General features: G+C 48.4%; 1 protein-coding gene across 3 annotated transcripts in view; it reads left to right on the top strand.

Annotated features, from left to right (window-relative positions):
* The window catches only part of BFSP2 (beaded filament structural protein 2), a 67110-nt gene that overhangs the window by 22707 nt on the left and 21147 nt on the right, over positions 1-23256 (top strand). For all 3 annotated transcript variants that reach the window (XM_037061271.1, XM_037061270.1, XM_037061269.1), the window contains exons 2-4: positions 11345-11427; positions 16198-16354; positions 17356-17517. In XM_037061271.1, coding sequence (XP_036917166.1) covers positions 11345-11427; positions 16198-16354; positions 17356-17517 — 402 coding nt within the window. The remainder of the gene's footprint in view (positions 1-11344; positions 11428-16197; positions 16355-17355; positions 17518-23256) is intronic.

Below are 23256 nucleotides of genomic sequence, written 5' to 3'. Positions count from 1 at the left end.
AAAGAACAGCTACATAATGTTAAAATCACAAGTCAAGCTCGAGGGGCGGCCAGATGGTTGGGTACCTGTGGGTTTTGCAGCCACGTCCTGGAGAGGGTAGCACCATGAGAAAAATAATTAAATAGCTGGCATTATTCTGCAGGCCTGAGGATGCTCTGTGGGAAAATAAAACAACAATTTGACTACCCGCCCACAGTTTCTGACAGGGGCACCTACATTGTAATTCTTAGCAGATAAGACCTATATTTCACACAGGCACCAGTAGCCATTTAGTAATTAAACTGTTTTTTTGGTCATCCCTTTTGAGCTTAGAAAATAAACCATCTGTGATTACAAGAGAGAAAGTGAGTGTGAGAAAGAAAATGTTCATAACTGTTACAAGAAATAGAGCTTTATTATCTAAAGTCAGCAAGACAACTGATAAGCAATGGAAAAAGAAGGGGCATGTGAGTGCACTAAATCTTCATTATTGCCCAGAAGGTCAATACACAGCATCTGTGGCTCATAACCAAAACAATCAAGACTTCTGTAGAGATATGGGGCAGTCGCTGGATAAATGAAAACTTGGTTGTGATGGGGATTAGGATTTGGGACGATGCAGGTGTGAGGCAGGGAAATGCTTTTTTTTACCAGTTTTTCTTGTCAGTACTGTTCAATTTTTTAAATCAAATGTTATGTATTGCTTTGACAATTTTATTTTTTATTTTTTATTGTATCTTTTCCATTACTATTTATTCTCCCCCCCATTTTTAAAGATTTTATTTATTTTTAGAGAGAGGAGAAAGGAGAGAGAGAGGGAGAGAAACATTGATGTGCAAGAGAAACATCTATCAGCTGCCCCTCACACGCCCCCTACTGGGGACCTGGCCCACAACCCAGGCATGTGCCCTGACCAGGAATCAAACCAGCGACCTTTTGGTTCACAGACCAGCGTTCAATCCACTGATCCACACCAGCCAGGGCATCATTTATCCCCCTTATACTTCCCCTCCCTCTCCCAATCACCACTCTGTTGTTCATGTGACAGTTTTCAATTAAAATGCAAGAAGTACAAAATGGAGCATGGACTAGTAAAAGAGATAAAGCAATATGTGCATGATAACCTCAGACACAGAGGCTGGTGGGAGTAAAGATGTTTTAACTTAGCCATGAGATTTGAATTGTTGAAGTGGGGAAATAGAAGGAGGGGTCATCATTCTAATTTCTCTCTACCTCTATATGTAGTTTTATATAGTTGAAATTTCCCATGAGTTTTTTTAGGTGAAAAAAACATGGGCTGTGGAGTCAGATAGACGTGGATTAAATTCGGCGGGGCCTCTTAGCACTGTGGGCACATCACTTGCGCTCTCTGGGCCTATTTCCTCATCTGCATAATGGAAACAGCTAATATGTACCTACTTTGTATGGCCATGCACACTGGATTGTGGGGGTTAAGTGAGATCATGACTCCCAAGGGCTGATTAGGGCATAAAACACGGTGCTTCAGAAAGGTCCTGGTCTAGTTTATCTGGTTGCTTCTATTTGGGATTTTATAAGAAGAGTTTGGCTCTAAAGTTTGAGTTCTGTGTCTCAGGAATCTTAGTTCCATACCTCTAATTATGTTTAACCTTATATGGGTGTGTTAATTTGCTCTCCTCAGCTAGCCTGCTTCATCTATTCAGTTAACAAATGTTTAGTGAGTACCTGTGTGCCAGGCCTCGGGCTGGGTGCTCAGGAGGCAGGGAGAGACTGCCCCTGTCCTGGGGACACACGGGTCAGTGGTGGGGAAAGACAGGAAAAGGTCAGAATAAACTCCAGCAGGACAACTGCAGTGATAGACATACCCACAGGGGGTATGAGGAGTACCAAGGGTGCCCAGTGCAGCCTGAGCCGGGTTTGGAAGGATGCACAGGAGTTTACGTGGCAAAGAAGGAAAACATGGGGGTGTGGGTGGCCTGGTTTGGTCATAAAATGCCGAGGTGGCAGCATGAGTCACGGTCCGGAGCGGGAACGGCCTCAGGAAAATACCCGTGACTCAAAAACATAATTCAGGTCGTAGTAGCGAGGGAGTAAAGAAGAAATAAAGCTAGAGTGATGACCAAGGTCTAAATTGTGAGGTTTTTTTAATCCTTACTCAAGGATATGTTTATTAATCTTAGAGAGAAAGGAGAGGGGAGAGAGAGAAAGAAACATCGATGTGAGGGAGAAACATTGGTTGGTGCATCCGGCACAGGCCCTGACTGGGGACGGGCCGGCAACCTTGATATATGGGCCCTAACAGGGAACCAGACCTGCAACATTTCGTTGCACAGGACGATGCTCTGACCAGCTAAGCCACCCAGCCAGGGCGTGTGAGGGTTTTCTCAAGATCACACCTCTGCGTAAAATGCAAGTTCAAATTCATAGCTCAGTACCCAGTGGAAAGGGGAATCAGAGGTTGGAAAGCAGTTGCTCCAGATCTGAGAAAGAGAGAGACTGAGGTTGAAGAGGGAGATAACTCAGATTTTCTTACGGCATCTGTAGAAGATTGGGCCCTGGCAGGCTGGCTCACAACAAGCCGACCCCTCTGACATATGCACCCAGGAACACATACTAATGTACAGCGCTGGTTCACCTGTCCAGTGCCCAGCACCAGCGCCTGCTGTCCACAGTGAGCCCTCCTCTTGTAAGGTAGCTGGAGCAAGATACTCGGTGAGCCCAGAACCAGCACTGGGAGGGGTGGAGAGGCTTCCCCAGAAGATGAGACCTAAAGAATCTTGTCCCCACGACAGAGGACAACCACTAGGCACCAGGGTGCACTTGACTGTCCAGGAATGATGGGTAACAGCACCCACCAGCTCCAGCCCCTAGCTCCATGAAGACATTCGTTTTTGAGCCAGAACACAATATGACAATGGGTCAAGACAGATTGGCAGTAGAAGACTCAGAAGTGTTCACTGGCTTTCGAAGTAAGACCCAACCTTAGTCCTCAGGTGTCCCTGATCCTCCCTGGACTCCCAGTGGCTGTGACAGGGGTGAACGGTCTCTGAGACGAGTCTCACGGCTTCTTTCTCCATTACCGATGACATGGCCCCAACTCCACTTGCCAACGCACTCACTCACTGCTTGAGCGTCGTACTTTCCATTCCCAGGTAACAACTATCAGGTTAAACCAGAAGAAAGGAGTAGAGCTCACACCAAGGCTGGATAATGGAGCGGGAATGGATGAGCAATGGGGGGGACTGATTGGGAGATGAGGGTGAGGGAGGGGCTGAAGGCACTTCCTGAAGCTAAGACCCAGGTCTTCCCTACCTTGCTTTTCCCTAGAGACAGCACTCTTGCAGGGCTCATTAATTCACCTGCTACCTACTGTGCCCGCCATGGGACAACCAGCAGGACAGAAAGGCAGTGCCTGACCTCGAGAAGTTTATATTCTGTTGGCAAATACCAATAAACAAAAATCGGTCATGATGACCAGCTGTGATAAGTGTTTTAAAGAAAGCTAACAAGGCAGAGAAGGGCAGAGTCGAGGTAGCTCCTACCTTAGGCGAGGTGCTCAGGACGGGGGAGCCACCACTCGGGGAAGAGGGGAGGAGAGGTCCAGGAGGAGGGGCCAGGGGAAGAGGGGAGGAGAGGTCCAGGAGGAGGGGCCAGCACAAGCCGGGGCCTGGAGGCAGGAAGGAAACTGGCCTGGCCGGAGCCTGGTGAGCACCAGGGAGACTGACAAGCATGCAGGGCCTTGAAAGCCACTGTCAAAGTTTGGGTTTTATTCTAAGTGCAAGAAATACATTTAAAAAGTTTTAATTTCCTTTCATTAAAATGACATGATCTAATCTGAAGAGTTTAAGGAGACTACCCTGCCCTGGCCAGGTGACTCAGTTGGTTGGAGCATCATTGCGTAGTCCAAAAGGTTGCAGGTTCACTCCCTGGTCAGGGCACATACAGGAGGCAACTGATAGATGTTTCTCTCTCACATCGATGTCTCTTACTCTCTCTCTCTCTCTCTCTCAAGTCAATAAGCATTTCCTTGGGTGATGGATTATAAAAAATACGATCACTCTGGATGCAGGATAAAGAATGTGTTGGAGGACAGAAGGACAGAGCAGAGATCAGAAGGACCTGGTGGTGGCACAATGGTGACACGCACCAGGTGGCATCAGTGGAGACAGAGAGAAGCAGCTAGATCTGACATGCACCGTGGGGGTAGAATTGACCGGGCGTGGTGTCGGATTCAGTATGGGGGATAAGAGAAAGTGCAATGTCCAGACTCCCCGATTTCTGGGTGAATGTTGGTGCTGTGCACTGACATGGGGGAGATGGAGAGGGGAGGAGAGATGTGAGGGCAAAATCTAAAGTCCCATTTTGGGTCATGTTAGGTTTATGAAGTCTAGCTACATCCAAGAAGAGACTCAAGGAGAGTGCTATGCAAGTGTGGAGGGGAGGAGACAGTTCTGTGCTAGAGACGCCCATGTAGATGTCATCAGCACACATACTTAGATCCGCGTGAGTAGAGCAAATCACTTAGGGATAAAAAGAACAAGTCCCAAAAACCAATCTTGACAAAGTCTACTAGATAAGGGAGAAAGGCTTCATGAAGTAGAAAGTCAATGAAAATGGCCAATGAGGTAGGAGGAAAAACGGGAGAGTGGTGTCACGGAAGCCAGAGAGGAAAATACATCCTCTGTGACAAATGCATCTGGTATCTCAAGATGAACTCGCTGCCCTGACCAGTGTGGCTCAGGGGATTCAGTATTGACCCACAAATCAAAAGGTCACTGGTTCAATTCCTGGTCAGGGCACATGCCTGGCTTGCGGGCCAGGTCTCCACATGGGGAGCATGTGAGAGGCAACCGATCAATGTTTGTCTCTCACATGGATGTTTCTCTTCCTTTCTTCCTTCCTCCCTTCCCCTCTCTCTAAAAATAAATAAATAAAATCTTTTTTTAAAAGAGCTCAGAGAAGCCTCTGTTTGGCTTGGTAGCATGGTGGTTTTCACCATCTAGGTGGAGACACACCATCTCTGGGGTACTAGAGGCAAGGAATGACTTCTTATTTATTTATTGCTAGAAGCAAGTCATGCAGAGCATTTGTCCTAAAGTTGAAAGTCACACATATACATGAGAAGGCTTTCCAGGGACTCCTGCACCACGCCACTGCGACCGCAGAGCCTAATTTCCCAGGGGCCCAGTCTTGCCCGCCTTCACCAGTGCTTAGCCTCTGGGATGCCAATATCTTAAACTCCAAATAAAGCATTCATTGCACCCTAGGGCCCAAATGATAACGCTTTTTAAAATGCTGCTGTCCTTGCCCTTTTTAAACACAGCGATGGTCAAATCTCTCACCTGTCACCACCAGCTCCCTTTATTTTAATAACTACACTCACAATGTGGTGGGCAGGCAGCTGGACAGGCTAAAATCCTTATTTTCATAGTACCAGTGAACAGGGCTTTTCAAAATGACTATGGGCAGAAAAAACTGAAAGAAGAAAAAAATCAAGCCACTAGATAGAAATCTTCCTTCAGCTGCCTGTGCAGCGGGTGGGAACGTGCCATGCCGCATGTGACGGTCAAGTTCACGTGACAGTCGTTGAACCACCACTCTGTAGTAAGACAAATAACAATAACAGTAGTGGCTGCCATTCACGGGATACTTCCTGTACACCAAACTGTCAGCCAAGTGCTTTTCCTGCAGTGGTTCATTCAACTCTCGCAATACTTCCTACCGAGGAGGTAGGAAGTATTCTTATCCTCACTTTATGGATGAAGAAAGCAATCTTAGAGTTCCCCATGGAGCTGGCCCAAGGCCGTGAGTGAAGAGCTAGGTTCCACTAGGTTCACAGACTGCTGTGATTGTCTGCTGAGTGTGGCAAGATAGGCAGGGACGTGTGCTGGACATAGGTCGGGGCTGACCGGGACACAGGAATGATCCCGGGAGAGAGGAAGAGTCAGCACCATACCTCAGGCTAAAAACCTAGGGGGCATTCTCAGTTCGTTTTGCTTATTCTCCCCATGACTTCATCACCAAAGACTGTCTGTCCCATCCCCGGAATATGTCTTAAACCTGTTGGCTTCTCTCCACCATTTCTACGACCACCCTAATCAAAGCCACCCTTATCTCCCCTGCAGCCCCCTAACTGAGCCCCCTCAGCATTACCTCCTGAATCTCCCTATGCCCCCTCCCCACTGGGGTCAGGAGGACCCACGGATCACATGATCACACCTGTGCCTGCTCCAGCCCTTTCCATGGATTCCCAGCAAATCCCACCTGCTTTCCAAGCTTTCCAAGGCCTTCCCTCCATTTCTTTTTTTTAATCCTCACCTGAGGATATGCTTATTGATTTTAGAGAGAGAGAGAAGAAGAAAGAGAGAGAGAAACATCGCTGTGAGAGAGAAACATTGATCAGTTCGCCTCCCATACATACCTTCACTGGGGCTCAAACCTGCAACCTAAGTATGTACCCTCACGGGAACTGAACCCACAACATTTTTGGTGTATGGGGAAAACACTCTAACCACTGAACCACCCAGTCAGGGTCTTCCCTCCCTTTTTAACTGCCCCTCCACGTAGTGCAGAGCCTGGCTCACAGGGAGCAGTCATATGATGAAGAAATGCAGGCAAGAGTGAGCGAGTGGATGGATTAAAAAGCTTCCCAGAGGAAGCCATGTTTGCCATGAGCTTTAGAGGGGGGCTGGGCTTCTCAAGTGACAAGTGCTGTGGGTGGGCCCTGGCTGCTGGGGCTTAGTGGGTTGAGCGTCGGCCTCCAAACTGAAAGGTCGCTGGTTTAGTTCCAGATTAGGGCACACACCTGGGTTTCAGGCCACATCCCCAGTTGGGGGTGCACAGGAGGCAACCAGTCAATGTTTCTCTCTCTCACATCCATGTTTCTCTCCCTTTCTCTTTCTCCCCCTCTCCCCTCTCTCTCTCTCTAAAAAAAAATGGTGTGAGATGGTAAAACCAGGTGTTCTAGATACAGGCAATGACACAGATGAGGACATGGAGAGACGACATGAACAGGACTAGAGGCAGGTCCAGGCAAAGCAGGGGTTGTCCAAATCCAAGGTCCCTGGTAACCCCCTGGAAATCTCGTTAAAACACAGATTGTCAGGCCCCACCTCCCACATCTGAGTTAGCCTCTGAGAATTTGCATGTCTGATACATCTGAGAAGGTGCTGATACTGCTGGCCCAGGTGTTAAGCAAGACAGATAGCAAACCAAGGCAGGGAGGGGAGGGAGACAGGTCTCACCCGCTGATTCAGCAGTCCTGAACCCAGTCTGATAAGACTGCCAGGTGTTCTGAACATCAGAAGCCAAAACTACGATAGATCAGGAGGAGGGCAGTCCTTGAAGTTCTGCGTGCTGGGAAAGAAAGCCTCTGTGGCCATTTCATTAGCGGAGAAAGAAAGCCTTTGTAGCTGTACATTGATCCCAAGGCCTGGAAGGGGAAGAAGGAGGGGTCCCTAGAAGCTGGCTAAAATATAGAACTCCTGGAGTCCCGATAGTTGGGGCCCTCAGATCAGCTGGGGGCCTGCCCGCTTGTAACCTTTTGCTCAAGTGTACTTCATAAATAAACTTGCCATCTCATTTCCTCCCCGAGTGTGGTCTGTTGATTGAATTCTTCTCTTGCAAGCAAGACAAGAACTGAGGAGGGGAGCCCCTGACTTGGGTCTCCCCAATAACACAGGGACCGCACTTTGAGAGACAAGGGTACAGGGCATGCTAAGGAAGCCTCAGCATGGAGGGTCAGGGGAGGAGCCCCCAGGGACGTGGATGGAAGGGGGCTGTGCGCCACACCAAGCGCAGTCTCCTGGTACTCAACCCCGCCCGTCTCCTCAGCTGCATTTACGCTTTAAAGGAGCATCCTGTTCCTCACTCCAGTGAGAGTTTGATGACCCCTTTAAAATGCTACTGAGGGGGCAGGCTAAGACCACCTAATCTCACACGGCAACTCACACTAGCCTCTGTGACTGCCTGTGTTTAGCAGGAAACCTGGCATTAAGTCATGTCTCCTTGAAGGTAGCTCTCACTTTGTTTTGGGCAGAAGGAGAGGGAGGAGGAGGAGGAGGAAAGGCCGTGCCCTGCTAGTCTTCCCAGGACAAATCGTGTGCAAACTGCAGCCTGCCCACCGTGGTGTGGTTTGGTTTGGTTTGGTCAGCATCCTCATATCCAATAGGGAAAACATCTCTTTCTCTTCATCATGAAACCCAGATAGCAGCCTGGGATCCTGGCTGCTCTATGTCACAGGAAAAAGACAAACACCAACCTTCTACAACAGCCTCTCTTGATTCTGATGTACCTTTTAGTTTCCAAAACTGATGCAAAAACATGCACAGTTTCGATTCGCATTGACCTGGTTTGGCATTCTGGCTCTGCCGACTTTCCAGCCTTTGATTTTAGGCAACTTACCTTAGCTCTCTGAGCTTCAGCATCCTCATCTGTAAAATGGGTGCACTGATAATCCATGTCATAGGGCTGCTGGGGAATTTTAGTGAAGTCGTGAATATTAAGTATTTAATAGAGTGAGGGGCTCAGTCAGTGTTCGCCAATTGCCTCAGTGTAAATACTCCCACCATAGCTGATGTCAAGCTAACAACATGCTGTCTCTGAATGGAGATGAGCACACCATCACTTAGCGTTTCCACTGTACAGACACAGTGGAAACAAACAAGCTCAAGAGCAGAGAGCAAAGTCACATACAGTAAAACAATTAGGAAGTGATGAGGTTTTATGACCTTTGCATTTTGAGTACTTATCAGCTGTGTTTTTATATGTATTAGTACATAGTAATTGGTGTTTACATACATATTTAATATGTATTTAATGTATTTAATTGTAAGTTCACATAATTAAAATTTTCATGATGGCTGTGTTTAACAACCGGTTCACAAAAAACCCTGGAATACTTAAACCTCCTCTCGTAAGCCAGTGCCAGCCAGTTCCAGCACATGGGCTGGGCCCGCCTGGAGGTGGTTGCTCCGTGCGACATCCCTTTCCTCTTTCCTATCCTCAACCGCAGGGAAGATTTCATGAAACTTTCCCAGGTAGAAATAAAGACGTTTTCTGTTCCACTGCAGGCTCCAAGTTTTGCTTTAGATCTTGGCCCCCATCCCAGCCCTCACACTATACTACACCCCAGCCAAGGTCCAGCCCTTGTCATGCTGCCTGAGTGTCCCCTCCCATGGCTGGGCGGCTGAGCCACCGCTGACACCAGAGAGGACACTGCCTCTGCTGGGCTGGGCGCCGGCAGGAGAACCATGACGGGCTCTCTGTGGCTGCATGGTGGACCGGCAGGTTATTTCAGGATCCCATCACTGAAGGGGATGGGGAAGCCCAGCCAGCCAAGTGCACTTTGGCAAGTCAGGGCCCATAATTAGGCTCCACTTGAGGCTTGAATAAACTCCTGGTTGTTACTAAACAACAGTGAAGCAGGAAGGCCTCCAGCTTCCCCAAGCCTCGGGCTGCACGAGCCGCTCAGGACAGACATTTGGACAGAAGTGCCCTGTCTGCTGAGCAGCGTCCAAATTATCTGAGAAACGTCCCCTGTCCTCAACCGCAAGGGAGCACAGAGGAGCAAAAGGCGCCGAGCAGCCAGCTCCTCACCTCACCTCACCTTCAGCATCTGCATGTCCTGCCTGACTCCATGATTGCTCGGCAGCCTCTCATTTACCGAGTCTGCAATCACTGGGGAAACGTTATACATTCCCACAGTCAGGACTGTGGGATCCCCACAAAGCAAAAGGTAAAAGGAAATGTACCTGAATGCTGACGGTGTTCTCACTGGATGGCAGGGCTTGGAATGACTGCATTGTCAGCCATCTTTCTGCTTCTCCAAAATTGTGTGACTCTAAGCACGATGCACATATTTCCCCCCCCACATACACACACATGCCCAGAGTTTTGTCTTATTTTTCACTTTTTCTGCCCACCCCTCTAGATCCCAAGTTTAAAAAGCAGAAACGAGCAAACAGCAAAACCAGATTGTACCAAATGAGAAATTTAAGCTTCAGGGTCCCTTGCTCACCACAGACTCCCCTTTGCATTAGTCATTTTTCATTCCCTTTGTTAAAGGCAGTCTCCCCAATTCTGTGAGTTCAGGTGCATGTCTGCCTGCACCCGCCCCTGCACAGCCGCCTCGCCTAGCACACTGTGAAGCCAGTTGTCACGGCATCAGTGTGAGAAACTGAGCAGGGCAGTCACCTCAGGCTTCAAACTCGCCATCTGAAAAATGGCAGTGCTGAGAGTCCCAGACTAGCAGGTTTCCTGAACGTGAGGCTGTAGCGTGTGAAGGAGGAGGGGAAGGAAGAGGAGCGGGCTCAGCCAGCACCCCGGAGCCAGGCCTCTGAAAGGCCTCANTGCACAGCCGCCTCGCCTAGCACACTGTGAAGCCAGTTGTCACGGCATCGGTGTGAGAAACTGAGCAGGGCAGTCAACTCAGGCTTCAAACTCGCCATCTGAGAAATGGCAGTGCTGAGAGTCCCAGACTAGCAGGTTTCCTGAACGTGAGGCTGTAGCGTGTGAAGGAGGAGGGGAAGGAGGAGGAGCGGGCTCAGCCAGCGCCCCGGAGCCAGGCCTCCGAAAGGCCTCATTCAGCCAGAGCCCTCTGATGAACTGCAGGCAACGACAGTTACTCTGTTGTCTTATTTTCCATGTTCTTTTTAAAATATTTTAAAATATATTTTTATTCTTCAATGATGGTTGACATCACTAGTAATTAGTTTCAGGTGTAGTGGTCAGACACTTGTGTAACTTACGAAGTCATCACCCGGCTACGTCTAGTACGCACCTGACACCATTTCAACATTACTATGTGTTCCCTACGCTCTGTGCTGTACATCCCCACAACTGTTCTGGAACTACCAACCTGTACTTCTTAATCCCTCCTGCTTTTTCACCCATCTCCCCAGCCCTCCTTCCATCTGGCGACCCTTGTCACCATGGAGTGTCAGTGGCCACCTGTGGCTGCCACAGTGGAGAGCACAGGTGGAGAGCGTCATCACAGATGACGTCATCATCACAGATGCTTCTGTCCGACAGCACTCATCTAGAGATCTGTGATTCCACAGCTTTTCAAAGGCACCCGTGACCGGAAAACATTAACAGCCACTACATCAAGCCAGTGAAACTTCATTTAAGGAGCCAGAAACTGCTCTAGCGGCCCAAAGCTCATCACGGTGACAGAGGCTACGAACAAGTCTGCCTCCGACTGCTCTTTGTGCTCTAAAAACTCTTTAAAAACATCCAGACCCTGTGCTTTACTGTTGATCTCCTTCCCCCTTTTCAGAGAAGGACACTTAAAGTTCCCCAGAGCCTCTGAGCCCAGCCCGAGTCCCAGTGGGAAACCAGGGGACACCCGGTGACCCTGTCCCCTGTGCTGTGTGTGCCGTTGCAGGTTGGCGAGGCCGTCTTGGAAAACGCCCGGCTCATGCTGCAGACAGAGAGCATCCAGGCAGGCGTGGACGACTTTAAAGAAAGGTAATGCTCTGCCGAAGAGGGGACCGTCCCTCCATACCTCCCACGTGACTCCTGGGTCACTCGGGCCTTGCTGTCTGGAGTCTCCCGCATTCCCCCCCTGCCAGCCACGTGGAAGGCTGGGGTGGGACAACAGGGTCCCTGGGAGAATCCAGAGCCAAGATGGTCAGACCCAAGCCCTCCTGTAGACACAAACTAAGCCCCAAGGGCTCAGAGATTCTGCCTGGTGTCACTTGGGCTAGAGCAGAGGTTCTCAAAATCTAATGTAGTTCAGAATCCCCCCGGGGGCTTGCAGACGACACAGTTGCTGTGCCCCACCCTCAGGGACTTTGATTCAATGGATCTGGAGAGGAGCCCCAAATTTACATTTCCTGCCAGATCCCAGTGAAGCAGATCCTGCTGGTCCTGGGACCGTACTCTGAGAACTGCTGGTTTAGAGCAGTGCCTCTCATGGGCAGCAGCGTATTAGAGTTACCTGGACCCCGGAAATGCTAGTGCGCAAGCCCCGCAGATGAACTAAACCAGAGTGTCTGGGGTGGGGCCCCAGCCTCCGCATATTTAAAGCTCACCAGCCTTGAGAAGCATCCCTTTGAGGTCTAATACAGTGTTTCCTAAGGTGGGGAAAAGTAGGTTTACTGTTGTTCACATGGAAAATAATACAATAATTAATAAATAATAGTACAAGAATAAAGACAGCATATCTAGTGCTGGTGAAGATTATTTTAAGTGGTGTAAGGAGATGCATTTTCTTTTTAATAGTGATGTATTTATTTTTGTAGTTACCTTCTATTTATGACCCATGAAACTGTTTTTCCACTGTAGTACCATCATTTATAGTACCAATTTAAAGTTTATTTAATATCAAGAGCTTCTCAGGTTTATTGATTTAAGATTTACTTCTTCGGTAGATAAATCTACAGAAAAAATAAAGTAAATAACAATACAGAGGAGAGGCACTCAGGGCAAAATCACGAAGGCCAGTGGGCTTTGGGGACCCCAGGCCGATGGAGAAGCTGAGCAAGGTGGGCCCTTTCCTGGACGAGCACAGTGACTTTGAGAAGATTGGGGGGGGGGGGGGGGCCTGGGCGGAGAGTGGTAGGATTGGATTGTTATTTGGGGGAAGATTTTCCTACACTGGTGAAGACAAAGAGGAAGGCATAGTGTTGGGAGTCTTTGGGAAAGACCACCCCCACCCCACCCCACCCCACCCCCCACCCTCCCCACCCCCACCCCACCCCCCATAGTTCTTATCTCAGGATAACAAGCCCTGGTGACGAGAAGGAGGACCGCTGCCATCTCTTCCTTGTCTTTCCTTTCCCAACAACCGAGCTTCTCCATGTGCTAAGGTCTCTCCACTGGTGGCCACTCTGGAGTCAAGGGGACTCAACCAGCCAGGGTGGCTGTCTTGCCCGGCACCATGCTAGCCAAGGTGACAAGAGCACAGAGAAGTGAAATAAAAAACAGGAGAGAGGGGTCCATTGTTCGATTTCCGGTCAGGGCACATGCCTGTGTTGAGGCCAGGTCCCCAGTTGGGGCACATTTCTCTCATGGATGTTTCTCTCACCCCCTCTCTCCCTCCCTTCCACTCTCTCTAAGAAAATAAATAAATAGTTTTTTTTTAATTAAAAAAGAATTAAAGGCAGGGGCAGATCCTGACTTTAGTTTTGAGCAAGCTGAGTTCAGCTGGGAGTGGAGAAACCAAGCAGAAATTACACGCTGCTGCTGGAGACCTGGGGCCAGCAGCCTCCAGGTCAAGGGCAGAAGAGGTGGGCGCCATGAGCAGAGATGCTAATTGAAGACTTAGGGACGGAGGGGACAGGGGAAAGGGTAGCCGGAGAAAGTTAAAGCTTAAGAGCAGCCTTGGGGGATATCACAAATTGTCTCAAATCCTCAGAGCAGTGATTCAGCCTTATTCTTCTCATGGCACACACAAACTAATTACTAACGTCCTACGGCACACCAAAAACTATATTGTATTTTTTGCCAATCTGACAAAAAAATAATAGGTCTAATTTTGATTTATTCACACTGGACGGCTATTGTTGTGTTGGCTATTGTATCTTTTTCCATGACAATCTAAGGGAAAAGAGGTCAGTGCCCCTGACTAAACAGTCGGGTATTGCGTGTTTTAAAAATTCTTTCTGCACGTAGTTGAAAATCTCTGCCGTAGCAGACTTCATAAAAAAAGTCGATGAGACACCTAAGACCTCTCATTGCTGAATGGACCCCATTCCAGAGGGAACAGGCTCCCTGGATAGGTGAGCAAATATGACTCCGGGGACCCAAAGGGGATTCTTCCAACTTGCTCAACAGAGACCCAGCCCAGTCATATGGGTGGCTTTTCATTTCAGCTGGAAGGACAGGACTTGTTTACAAGAGGACTAAATGCTAATAAACATGCAATTCTTCGTAAAGAATGCATTTGGGTAGAAAAGTTTATCCTACACACAGAGCACAGAAAAATGCTTCAGAGGCCTTCTCCCAAGTGCTGACGTGAAGGCAGAGCTCCAGATCTGGGGGCAAGTCTGGGGCAGAGTCCCCCCACCCCCACCCCCGGCTTTGTCCTTAATTCCTTCATTTACATTTTGGACTGCGAGGTGCATGAATGCAAAGGAGGCAAAGTGGCACAATATACAAACCAGGGTGTGGTGAAGAGCAGAATGGCAGAAACATGATTCAAAACTGTCCCAACTCATTGGAACAATGGGCCAACGAAACAAAGAGGATAAACATGAACTCCCACTTCTCAGCTCACGTACCAGGTGCACCCAGGCAGGACAGGGAAACTGGGCTTCAGGCAACAATTACGAAATATGCTTGGGGGCTCTAGTTGGCAGGAGACCCAATATTAGTCGGCAGCAAATACAGCTGGTCAAAATCAAATGAGCAGACNACCAGGGTGTGGTGAAGAGCAGAATGGCAGAAACATGATTCAAAACCATCCCAACTCATTGGAACAATGGGCCAACGAAACAAAGAGGATAAACATGAACTCCCACTTCTCAGCTCACGTACCAGGTGCACCCAGGCAGGACAGGGAAACTGGGCTTCAGGCAACAATTACGAAATATGCTTGGGGGCTCTAGTTGGCAGGAGACCCAATATTAGTCGGCAGCAAATACAGCTGGTCAAAATCAAATGAGCAGACACACAAACGCAAGCCACAAAACCAATCTCAGGGTCCTCGAGGAAGAGCATTAAAGGGCCCAACCACAGGAGCAGACAGTCCCACGGGACTCTGAACTGATCAGGCAGCATCTGGAGTTTTGCATTCTGTGTCACATCCTGAGAAGGTCATAAGACCAATTAAAGCATTTATGCTCGTTCCATAAATGTATGCGGAGCCTGGAGCAGGGTGCTGAGGACACAAAGACAGAGAGGCCACAGTCCCTGCCCTCAATAATGAGGGTGTGGAAACCAATGCACATTAAGAATGGAGGAAGAAATGGGAGTGTATGTGTAACTTAAGGAACGAAAGGCTTGAGGGGTGGGGCTGGGGAGGGGGAAATGAGCAAACGACATAGAGACAGCCTCTAAATATTCGTAGGACTGCCAGAGGGAAGCATTAGACCGATTTTGGGTGTTCCAAAGGGTGGAACTCAGATTCTTACAAGAATGGAGATTTAAGCTCTTGGGGGGGGGGGGATTGCAATAATTAGAGCTGTCTAAAAAATGGAATGGTGGCCTTGAATGGTGATGAGTTCCCTGTCAGTGGAAGTATTCAAGCAGAGGCTACATGATCACTTATCACGAATGCAACCAAGGGATTGTCACTGGGTAGGAGTTTCAATAGTTGAATGCCAACATCTCTTTAAAATTCTAAGACCCTAAGAGGCAGAGGTTTTGTGAAATGAGAGGTGTGTGATTTCTCCCTTTTATGGATGGACTAAAGTAAGCTGTGGAATATGGCTGAGTGGTACAGCTGGATAGAAGGCTGTGGCAGGAAAGGAGTGACATAGGGAGAAATGAGCAAAGAAGTAGGGTAGCTTTTGGAAAGAAAGCTGGTGTAAACCAGAAAATGAAAGAACTCAGAGTAGGCAGTTTGGGAGTGGGCGGTTTCGGACTTGAGTTGGTGTGTTATTATCTATGTTGTAAGTTTTTAAAACTCTGATATTTCACATATAAATCCAGCTTTCCCATTTCTCTCAAAGAGAACTGTCATGCCCTTCCCACGAGGCGTAAGGGGGCGGGGTGCTGAGCAGCAGCGCCCCTTTAGGGGAAGTACATATAAGCTGTCACATGTGCTTCAGTTCCCACCTCTCTCTGCTGCCCAGACCTGGCCCTCATCCTCACCTGCATTGGCCACTTGGCCCCTGGCAGCCTTTGGGTTGGTGGCCACGGCCCTGAAATCCCACACGGGCTCTTTGGAGACAGAAACCACATTCTGCATGTTGCGGTCATTGGCACACAGCCTGGCAGATTCTCGGTAATGTCTGTTACAGGATCCACAGTTGAGCAGGAGGACAAATCAAAACAGTGATGACGATGTCCATCCCTGCACTGGAGAAGCTCACCCCAGGGCTCCACACTGCCAGGGTCCACGAGGCCGCCCCCCCTCCCCATTAAGCCCGGTTACCAGAGTTGGCAGCAATTGTTCTCACTTTAACCAACAAGTAACAATTGTGTTAACCATGCCCTCAAGGCTGCTGGAAAAGTGACATTTACCATTCTCTGTCTTCCTAGCACATAATTGGCCTGTTGGCAACACTTACAATCAGATTAGTTTGTCTTCTGGTTTGCCCAGCTTTGCTGATGAAGTTCCTTTATCTGCAGATATGAAAATGAGCAGCCATTTCGAAAGGCAGTGGAAGAGGAAATTAACTCTCTGTATAAAGTCATCGATGAAGCTCATTGGACAAAAATAGATCTGGAAGGTCAAATAGAAAGCCTGAAAGAAGAACTTGGCTTTCTGTCAAGGAGCTATGAAGAGGTAGGTGGGGGCTGGGGTGACGCTGGCTTGGTTACAAGACCGGAGACACCCTCCTGTATGGCAGAACTTCAAAACACAGGTGAGGGCGGCTCACCTCAGCCTCTCCACGTCACTTGCCCGGGGCTGCAGGGAAGATGCTGGTCAAGCACTTTCAGGCCTTGGTGTGGGTCAGGTTAGCCCGGTGTCTCACCCTCAGAGGGCTTCAGAACCAGGCTGCCATGGAACAGAGAAAGGCAGCAGGTCCAAGCCATAGAGTGTTGAGTTGGAGGGAATACCATACCTCGAGGTATTCAAGTTCAGATCTTTGTTTCCAACACTATAGAGGGCAAATAACTCCAAGCAAGGCTGTGGTTTGCACGTCCTCATTAATGGAACTAGGTCAGAACATTGAGTGACAGGACAGAGACACCCTCCCACGGTGATGCGGTCCAGTCCCCTACAGAGCAGCACTGAGTCTAAACTACATGCCACTGTCTGTGCTGAGACCTAAAGTGCCTGCCGTTGAAAAAGTAAAAAACCCACTTCCCAATGCAGATGTCAGGAAGTTCCTTCTTTCCACTCACCTTAGACAAACCAGGAACCAATCAGCTGGCCTCCTCCTTTTCTTAGTTCTGTAGTTTTCACCACTCTGCACAGTAAGACACTGCAAAGTTATCTTTAAATCTCTCTCGGCCTACTCTGACTTAATGAAATCCATAAGGGTCATCTTGCTGTCGTTGCTTGCTCTGTGTTGTTACTTAGCGGCTTATTTGGATTTTTTGCTTTGGGACTGTGCTCATGAAGACCTGCTGAGAAATGCATCCTGGGAAAGGAGAGTACGGCCCCAATGCTGGGAAGAGGATCGGGGACTTGGCCAGTGTCTACAGAACCCCGCATCCGGCTGTAGCAAAATGAGAATCACAAGCATCGCCCACAGAGCTAGGGTTCTGCAGAGCGGGCTTCCGAGCCTCGTCTTTCTCCCGCAGAACTAACTCACCAGAGGTGTACGTTGTCCTTTTCAGGATGTGAAAGCCCTGTATAAGCAGCTGGAAGTATCCGAGCTGGAACAAGTGGGTGTCCCCATGGGCACTGGCCTGGACGACATCCTGGAGACGATTAGAACCCACTGGGAGAGAGATGTTGAAAAGAACTGGATGGAAGCGGGGGCCTCGCTCCAAGCCAAGGTGAGAGGTAGGACCCGCCCCTCCTCTCCGCTATGTGAGGAAAGAGACCATGCGGAGATGGAGAGCGGCCTCCTTGCCAAGGGAGAAATACAGAGTTCCAGTCTCATGAGGCAGAAATGAAATGTGCATTCAAATAATAGTTGTTTTGTTTACCTGTCCAAAAGCAGGAAAAGTTTAAAATGGTAATGATAACAATAATGCTGGCCAGTATGTGGAGACAGTTTTCACCTATATTACTGGGATGAATCACTATGACCCTTTTCCGTAAGGAATTTGGTGGTATGTATTGAGAGTCTTAAAATGTCCCTACTTACCAGTCAAATAATCTGGACACTATCCTAAAGAAATCATAGAAAATACAAGTAAAACCCTGGCCAGGTGACTCAGTGCATTAGAGCATCATCCTCATCATATGCCAAGATTGTAGGTTTGATTCCCCAGTCAGGGCTCATATGTAAGAATCAACCAGCCCTGGCTGGTGTAGCTCAGTGGATTGAGTGCGGGCCTGTGAACCAAAGGATCACGGTTCAATTCCCAGTCAGGGCACATGCCTGGGTTGCAGGCCAGTTCCCAGCAGGGGACACACGAGAGGCAACCATACATTGATATTTCTCTCCCTCTCTCCTTCCTTTCCCTTCTAAAGGTAAATAAATAAAATCTTTTAAAAAAAGAATCAACCAATGAAAGCCTGGATGAGTGAAACAACAAATTAATCTCTCTCTCTCTCTCCCCATCTCTCCCTCTCAAATACATCAAGAAGAAAAAATTAGATTCTTAAAAAAAAAAAAAGTAAAGTTTACATCCAAATATACTCACTGATATATTCATTGTAACAGTCAAAACTTGGGGAAATAAACCCATAGTATGTTTAACAACAGGATAAGGACTAACTGTGCAGTGACGTGTCAGGCAGTTATCAGGAATGGCCCTCACGAAGCATTTACAACCACAAGGGAAAATGCTCAGGCAATAGGGTAAAATGGGGGGGAGGGGGAAGAGCAGAGTGGTATCCACCCCGGCCAACAGACTTTTGCTGTAAAGGACAAGATATTCAGGTTCCTGGGCCTAGTGGTCTCTGTGGCAGCGTCCCACTCTGCGGCTGCAATGTGTACGCCGCTGTAGACGATGGGTAACGGACTGTGGCTGTGTGCCAATAAAACTTTATTTACAGAAGCAGGAGATGGGCGGGATTGGGCCTAGGGGCTGCCGTCTGCCAGCCCCTGGTGTACACAGCAGAAGGAGCCCTGCAACAAAGAAACAGGGCATCAAGGAGAGATTTGGAAGAAAACACTAAAACACGTGGTGTCAGGGGTGGTCATCATTGTGTGATGGGCCTATTTAACCCTTTGAAGTGTATTTCTCATTTTACATATTTCTTCAGTAGTATGAGTCGTATTCATGGGAGGAAATGGCTTTCATTGCACTTCATAAACACTAAAGGAATTCACCAGAAGTAGAACGCGGGGGTTTCTTCTCTTCTCCGTCCCATGCCCGTGTAGGACTCTGGGATTTCAAGGCAGAGGTCGAAAAGGGCAGAAGAGGAAGCAAAGTGCGAAGGAAGTGGGAAAACCAAGGTAGCTCTTTGGCACAAGGCAAGAGGGCTGCTCCCGCGTCCTTGCTTTCCCCTGAGTGGGTCTCAGTCCTGGCTGCACAGCAGAATTAATTCAGAGCATTTTCAAATGTGCCCAGGCCCCAAACAAGGCCAGTGAAGTCAGAGGAGGAGGCGGACTTGGTGGTTTCCTTGGCTGGATGATTCAGATGCCCAGCCAGGGTCGAGAGCCGGGAGAGTGTAAAAAAGCTACCGAAAGAGAACCAAGAGGACCTTTTCTTTTCTCCCTTCTCCCCGCACCCCAAGTACCAACAGGAACACTCGCAGCAGGGAGCTCACCAGCGCTGGAGCCCCCAAGGTTCTCCAGGCCAGGAAACATCTTCCAGCCCCCCCACCGCCCCGCTTTCCCACACACTGCCCCCTTTCCACACCTTCTGTGCTTTCTGGCCTTCAATTCTTAGAACCAGACCACGGCGAACACTTTTTATGGCAAATAGTGCCTAATAGCACCACAAAATGCAGCCTCTCCCCGCCCCACCCTACCTGGTGAGAGGTGTAAGAACACAGAGGGCAAGTGAACCCAACCATAGGTTTGATTTTGGTCCATGACTTCTTTTTAGGAGAGTCATGAATATTTATAACGAATGACCCTAGAAACCAGCCGTCCCTACTCCCTCACTTTAGAGGTGAGACAAAGGAGACCCAGAGAGGGCATTGGTCACACAGCTAGTGTGTGTGTGTCTGTGTGTGTGTGTGTGAGCGCACGCGTGTGTGACTGTCATTGAACTCTGCTGGCTCATTTCTCTCTTTGGGGCTGTGATTTCTCCTTGGCTCTGTTCTCAAAGCTATTTGCAATTTTGCATCTTTCCCCGCACTCCTGGGGTGTGCACCACACTGTAGTGATTATATCTTAGAAAAAGTGGGGGGAGGGCATTGTAATTAACAGGAATGGAATTAAAATACCATATTTTTCGGACTATAAGACACACTCCCCCCAAATTTGGGAGGAAAGGGGGATACATCTTATAGTCCGAATGTAGCAGGCCTGGCTAGTTGCCCACACCATGGTACATTCGGACTATAAGACGCAACCCCCTTTTCCTCCTAAATTTGGGGGGTGCATCTTATAGTCCGTAAAATACGGTATATCCTGCATAGTACGAAAAAAGAAAAAAAACAGTCATTATTATTCACCCCTCACCCTCTTGAGAATCATCACCAACCCAACAGTAATTCGAACATTAATTCTGAACAAAATTCATTTGTGTCCTTTTAATAGAGCAATCTGAAAGCTTCATCTCAGAGAAAACAGACAGTGCTTGTTTAAGTTTGGCCCATGCTGCCTGGGCCTCTTGCAGAGAAGCAAAGCTCAGAAAATATTTGCAGAATGAGTGAATCCTTCTGACCAACAACAGAGACGAGAACTGACAGCCAGAAGTTCTCCAATAAACAGTTTTGTCAGCTGCAGTCATGCCCTCGGGGGCTGACGTTCGCCCACCCTCGGCACATCTTGGCGTTTTCTTGGCCACAGAGCATCAATGTGAAAGGGCTTAGCACGCACTGCTTTCAAAACCTTTTGCAGAGAGAACACAAACATGTACTTAATTACCTTTCAGCTAGGGAGGCTGAAAAATTAATTGGCATGATGAATTTATGTCTTTGTTTGGCTTCCCCCAGAAACTGATCCCGAGACAAATATTGAAGTGCGGGTGGTTTATTTAGAAGTTGAGGAAAAAATACAAAAATACAAGGAGAGGAGAAGCAGAGTAAGGAACCAACAAAGAATATGTTATCCAACGAGCTGCCACTGCGGGAGACTGGAACAAAGCCCACAGGGGGCCTGAGGGCAGCACTGTGAGACAGGGGAAGGCAGGAAGCTAGGGTGACAATACCATCTCTTACCAGGTCTCTGCCATCAGCCAGCCGAGGGGCCTTTCACTCTCTTCTTCAGAGGCAGCTCCCAGAGGCAGGGAGCCTGGCCAGGAAAAGGGAGCTGGGGGAACCAACAGGGGAAGGCCAGGGGAGCAAAGGTGGATGCCCTCAGCATCTCCTACCACTTATCTGCCAAGCCTTCTATTATTTTTTAATCGAGGTAAAGGTGGTATGTAACACTGTATACGTTTCAGGTATACAATATTAAAATTCAGCATCTGCCTACAGAGGTCACCACCCAAAGTCCAGTTACCGTCTATCCCTACACAATTGACCCCTTCACTCACATCGCCCACCCCCCCGCCCTCATGCCTTCGGGTAACCACCAGCTCATTTTCTGTCTTTGAGATTGGTTTTGTTTGGTTGGTTAGTTTTGTGGGGGGTTGTTTTTTTTTTCCTAAGATTCCACATATAAATGAAATTGTTTGGTGCTTGTCTTTATCTGATTTATTTCACTTAGCATAATGCCCTCAGGTCCATCCCTCTTCTCACTAATGGCAGGATTTCATTCTTTTCTATGGCTGCTTAATAGCCTATTCTACATCAGTTTGCCCATCCATGAACACTTAGGTTGCTTCCGTATCTTTGCTATTGTAAATCATGCTGCAGGGAACACGAGGGTGTACATTATATTTTTGANTTCCACATATAAATGAAATTGTTTGGTGCTTGTCTTTCTCTATCTGATTTATTTCACTTAGCATAATGCCCTCAGGTCCATCCCTCTTCTCACTAATGGCAGGATTTCATTCTTTTCTATGGCTGCTTAATAGCCTATTCTACATCAGTTTGCCCATCCATGAACACTTAGGTTGCTTCCGTATCTTTGCTATTGTAAATCATGCTGCAGGGAACACGAGGGTGTACATTATATTTTTGAATTAGTGTTTTCTTCAGATGAATATCCAGATACAAAATACCTGGGTAAGATTGTAGTCCTAGTCTTAATGTTTTGAGGCATCTCCATACTGTTGTCCAAAAATCTTTGTTGTTTTTAATCATTAAAAGCTTATAAAGAGGTTCTGGTAAGGTTTCTCTCTAGCCACAGTGTTGTGGGCGCCGAGAACCTCAGTGGTCTAGTTTTTAGAGCCTCTGAATTCGTAGGAGTCAGTGTTCAGGAGGGTCAGGTGGGCCCGGAGAGCTCCTGAGGGGTCTTAGCATCTGGCCCTTCCTTTTCTGTTTGTTGTGGTCACCCAACTCCGGGCATTTGGGGATGCTTCGGGAGCCTTCAATGACATGCCAGACTGCTCTCCAGACCTCCCCACCTGGATGGAGTACGTTCCCCAGTCTGCGGCCCACAGACCTGTGGAAGGCCCCCTTGGGGACATGGCAAAACTGCGCTCATTCACCTGTTTCTCAGAGCCACATGCTGAGATGCTTCCACTCTGTGGAGTGGAACAAACAAGAGCGTCCTGGACACAAATGCACTCTCCCCTGACCGTGGTCGCATGAAGATAGAAGTGGCCTTCTTTCCTAAACTGGCGTGGAATGTACAGGTGCCCCAAAATCACCCCATCATTCATAGTTAAAAGTGTAAAATTCAAAAATATAGTCGATAAGCAGATGAGGGCATCTGTGCTGGCCAGATCTTCTGGCTTCTTTTCAGCTGGTCGAATTCTCACAATAGCCTCGGAAGCAAGAACTATTGTTATTGGAGGGAAGAGACATGAGGGTTTCTAGTTTCTCCACGGCCAGGCCATTTCCACTACGTGTTTCTTCCACAGGGGCAGTGTGTTGCCCTCCTTCAAGGCCAGGCAGGTCCATGGTATTTGTGCAGACGAAGAAATATTCACGGAGCCGTTGGGGTGTCTGGCATGGCTTTATTCATGGGTGGGCAGCCATGCATGGTGCAAGCTGCATGTCTGTCTGTGTGTCTCATGTCGTGGCCCCTGCTCCCCAGTGTGGCCCCCATCATGGCACCTGTCCCCTTGCATGTCTCTCCCATCATCGTCACCCCCAGCAGGGAGTCCCTACCTGTTTAAGTACCAGAGGGGAACAAAGCTGGCAGGATGCCAGATATTATATAACATACCATAATTCGATGCATGTGAGTCCACTTCGTGTTATGGGAACAGTTTATCCAACCCACTCTCAAGGCTACGAGAACACTAGTTGTCAGGCCCCTCCAAGGTGATGGGAACGAACACTGCTTCCCTTAGCTGCCCAGACACCTGGCTGAGGAAGTGAGACTGCCTCCACTTACCCTACATGCAGCCATTTCAAAGGTCCTTTATCTCCAACAGGACGATGATACTCCA

This window comes from Sturnira hondurensis, unplaced genomic scaffold, assembly GCF_014824575.4.
Source record: "Sturnira hondurensis isolate 20B ecotype Veracruz unplaced genomic scaffold, ASM1482457v3 Scaffold0013299, whole genome shotgun sequence".
Lineage (NCBI taxonomy): Eukaryota > Metazoa > Chordata > Mammalia > Chiroptera > Phyllostomidae > Sturnira > Sturnira hondurensis.
Note: the sequence above shows the minus strand (reverse complement) of the source record. Positions and strands in the feature narration are given on the sequence as shown.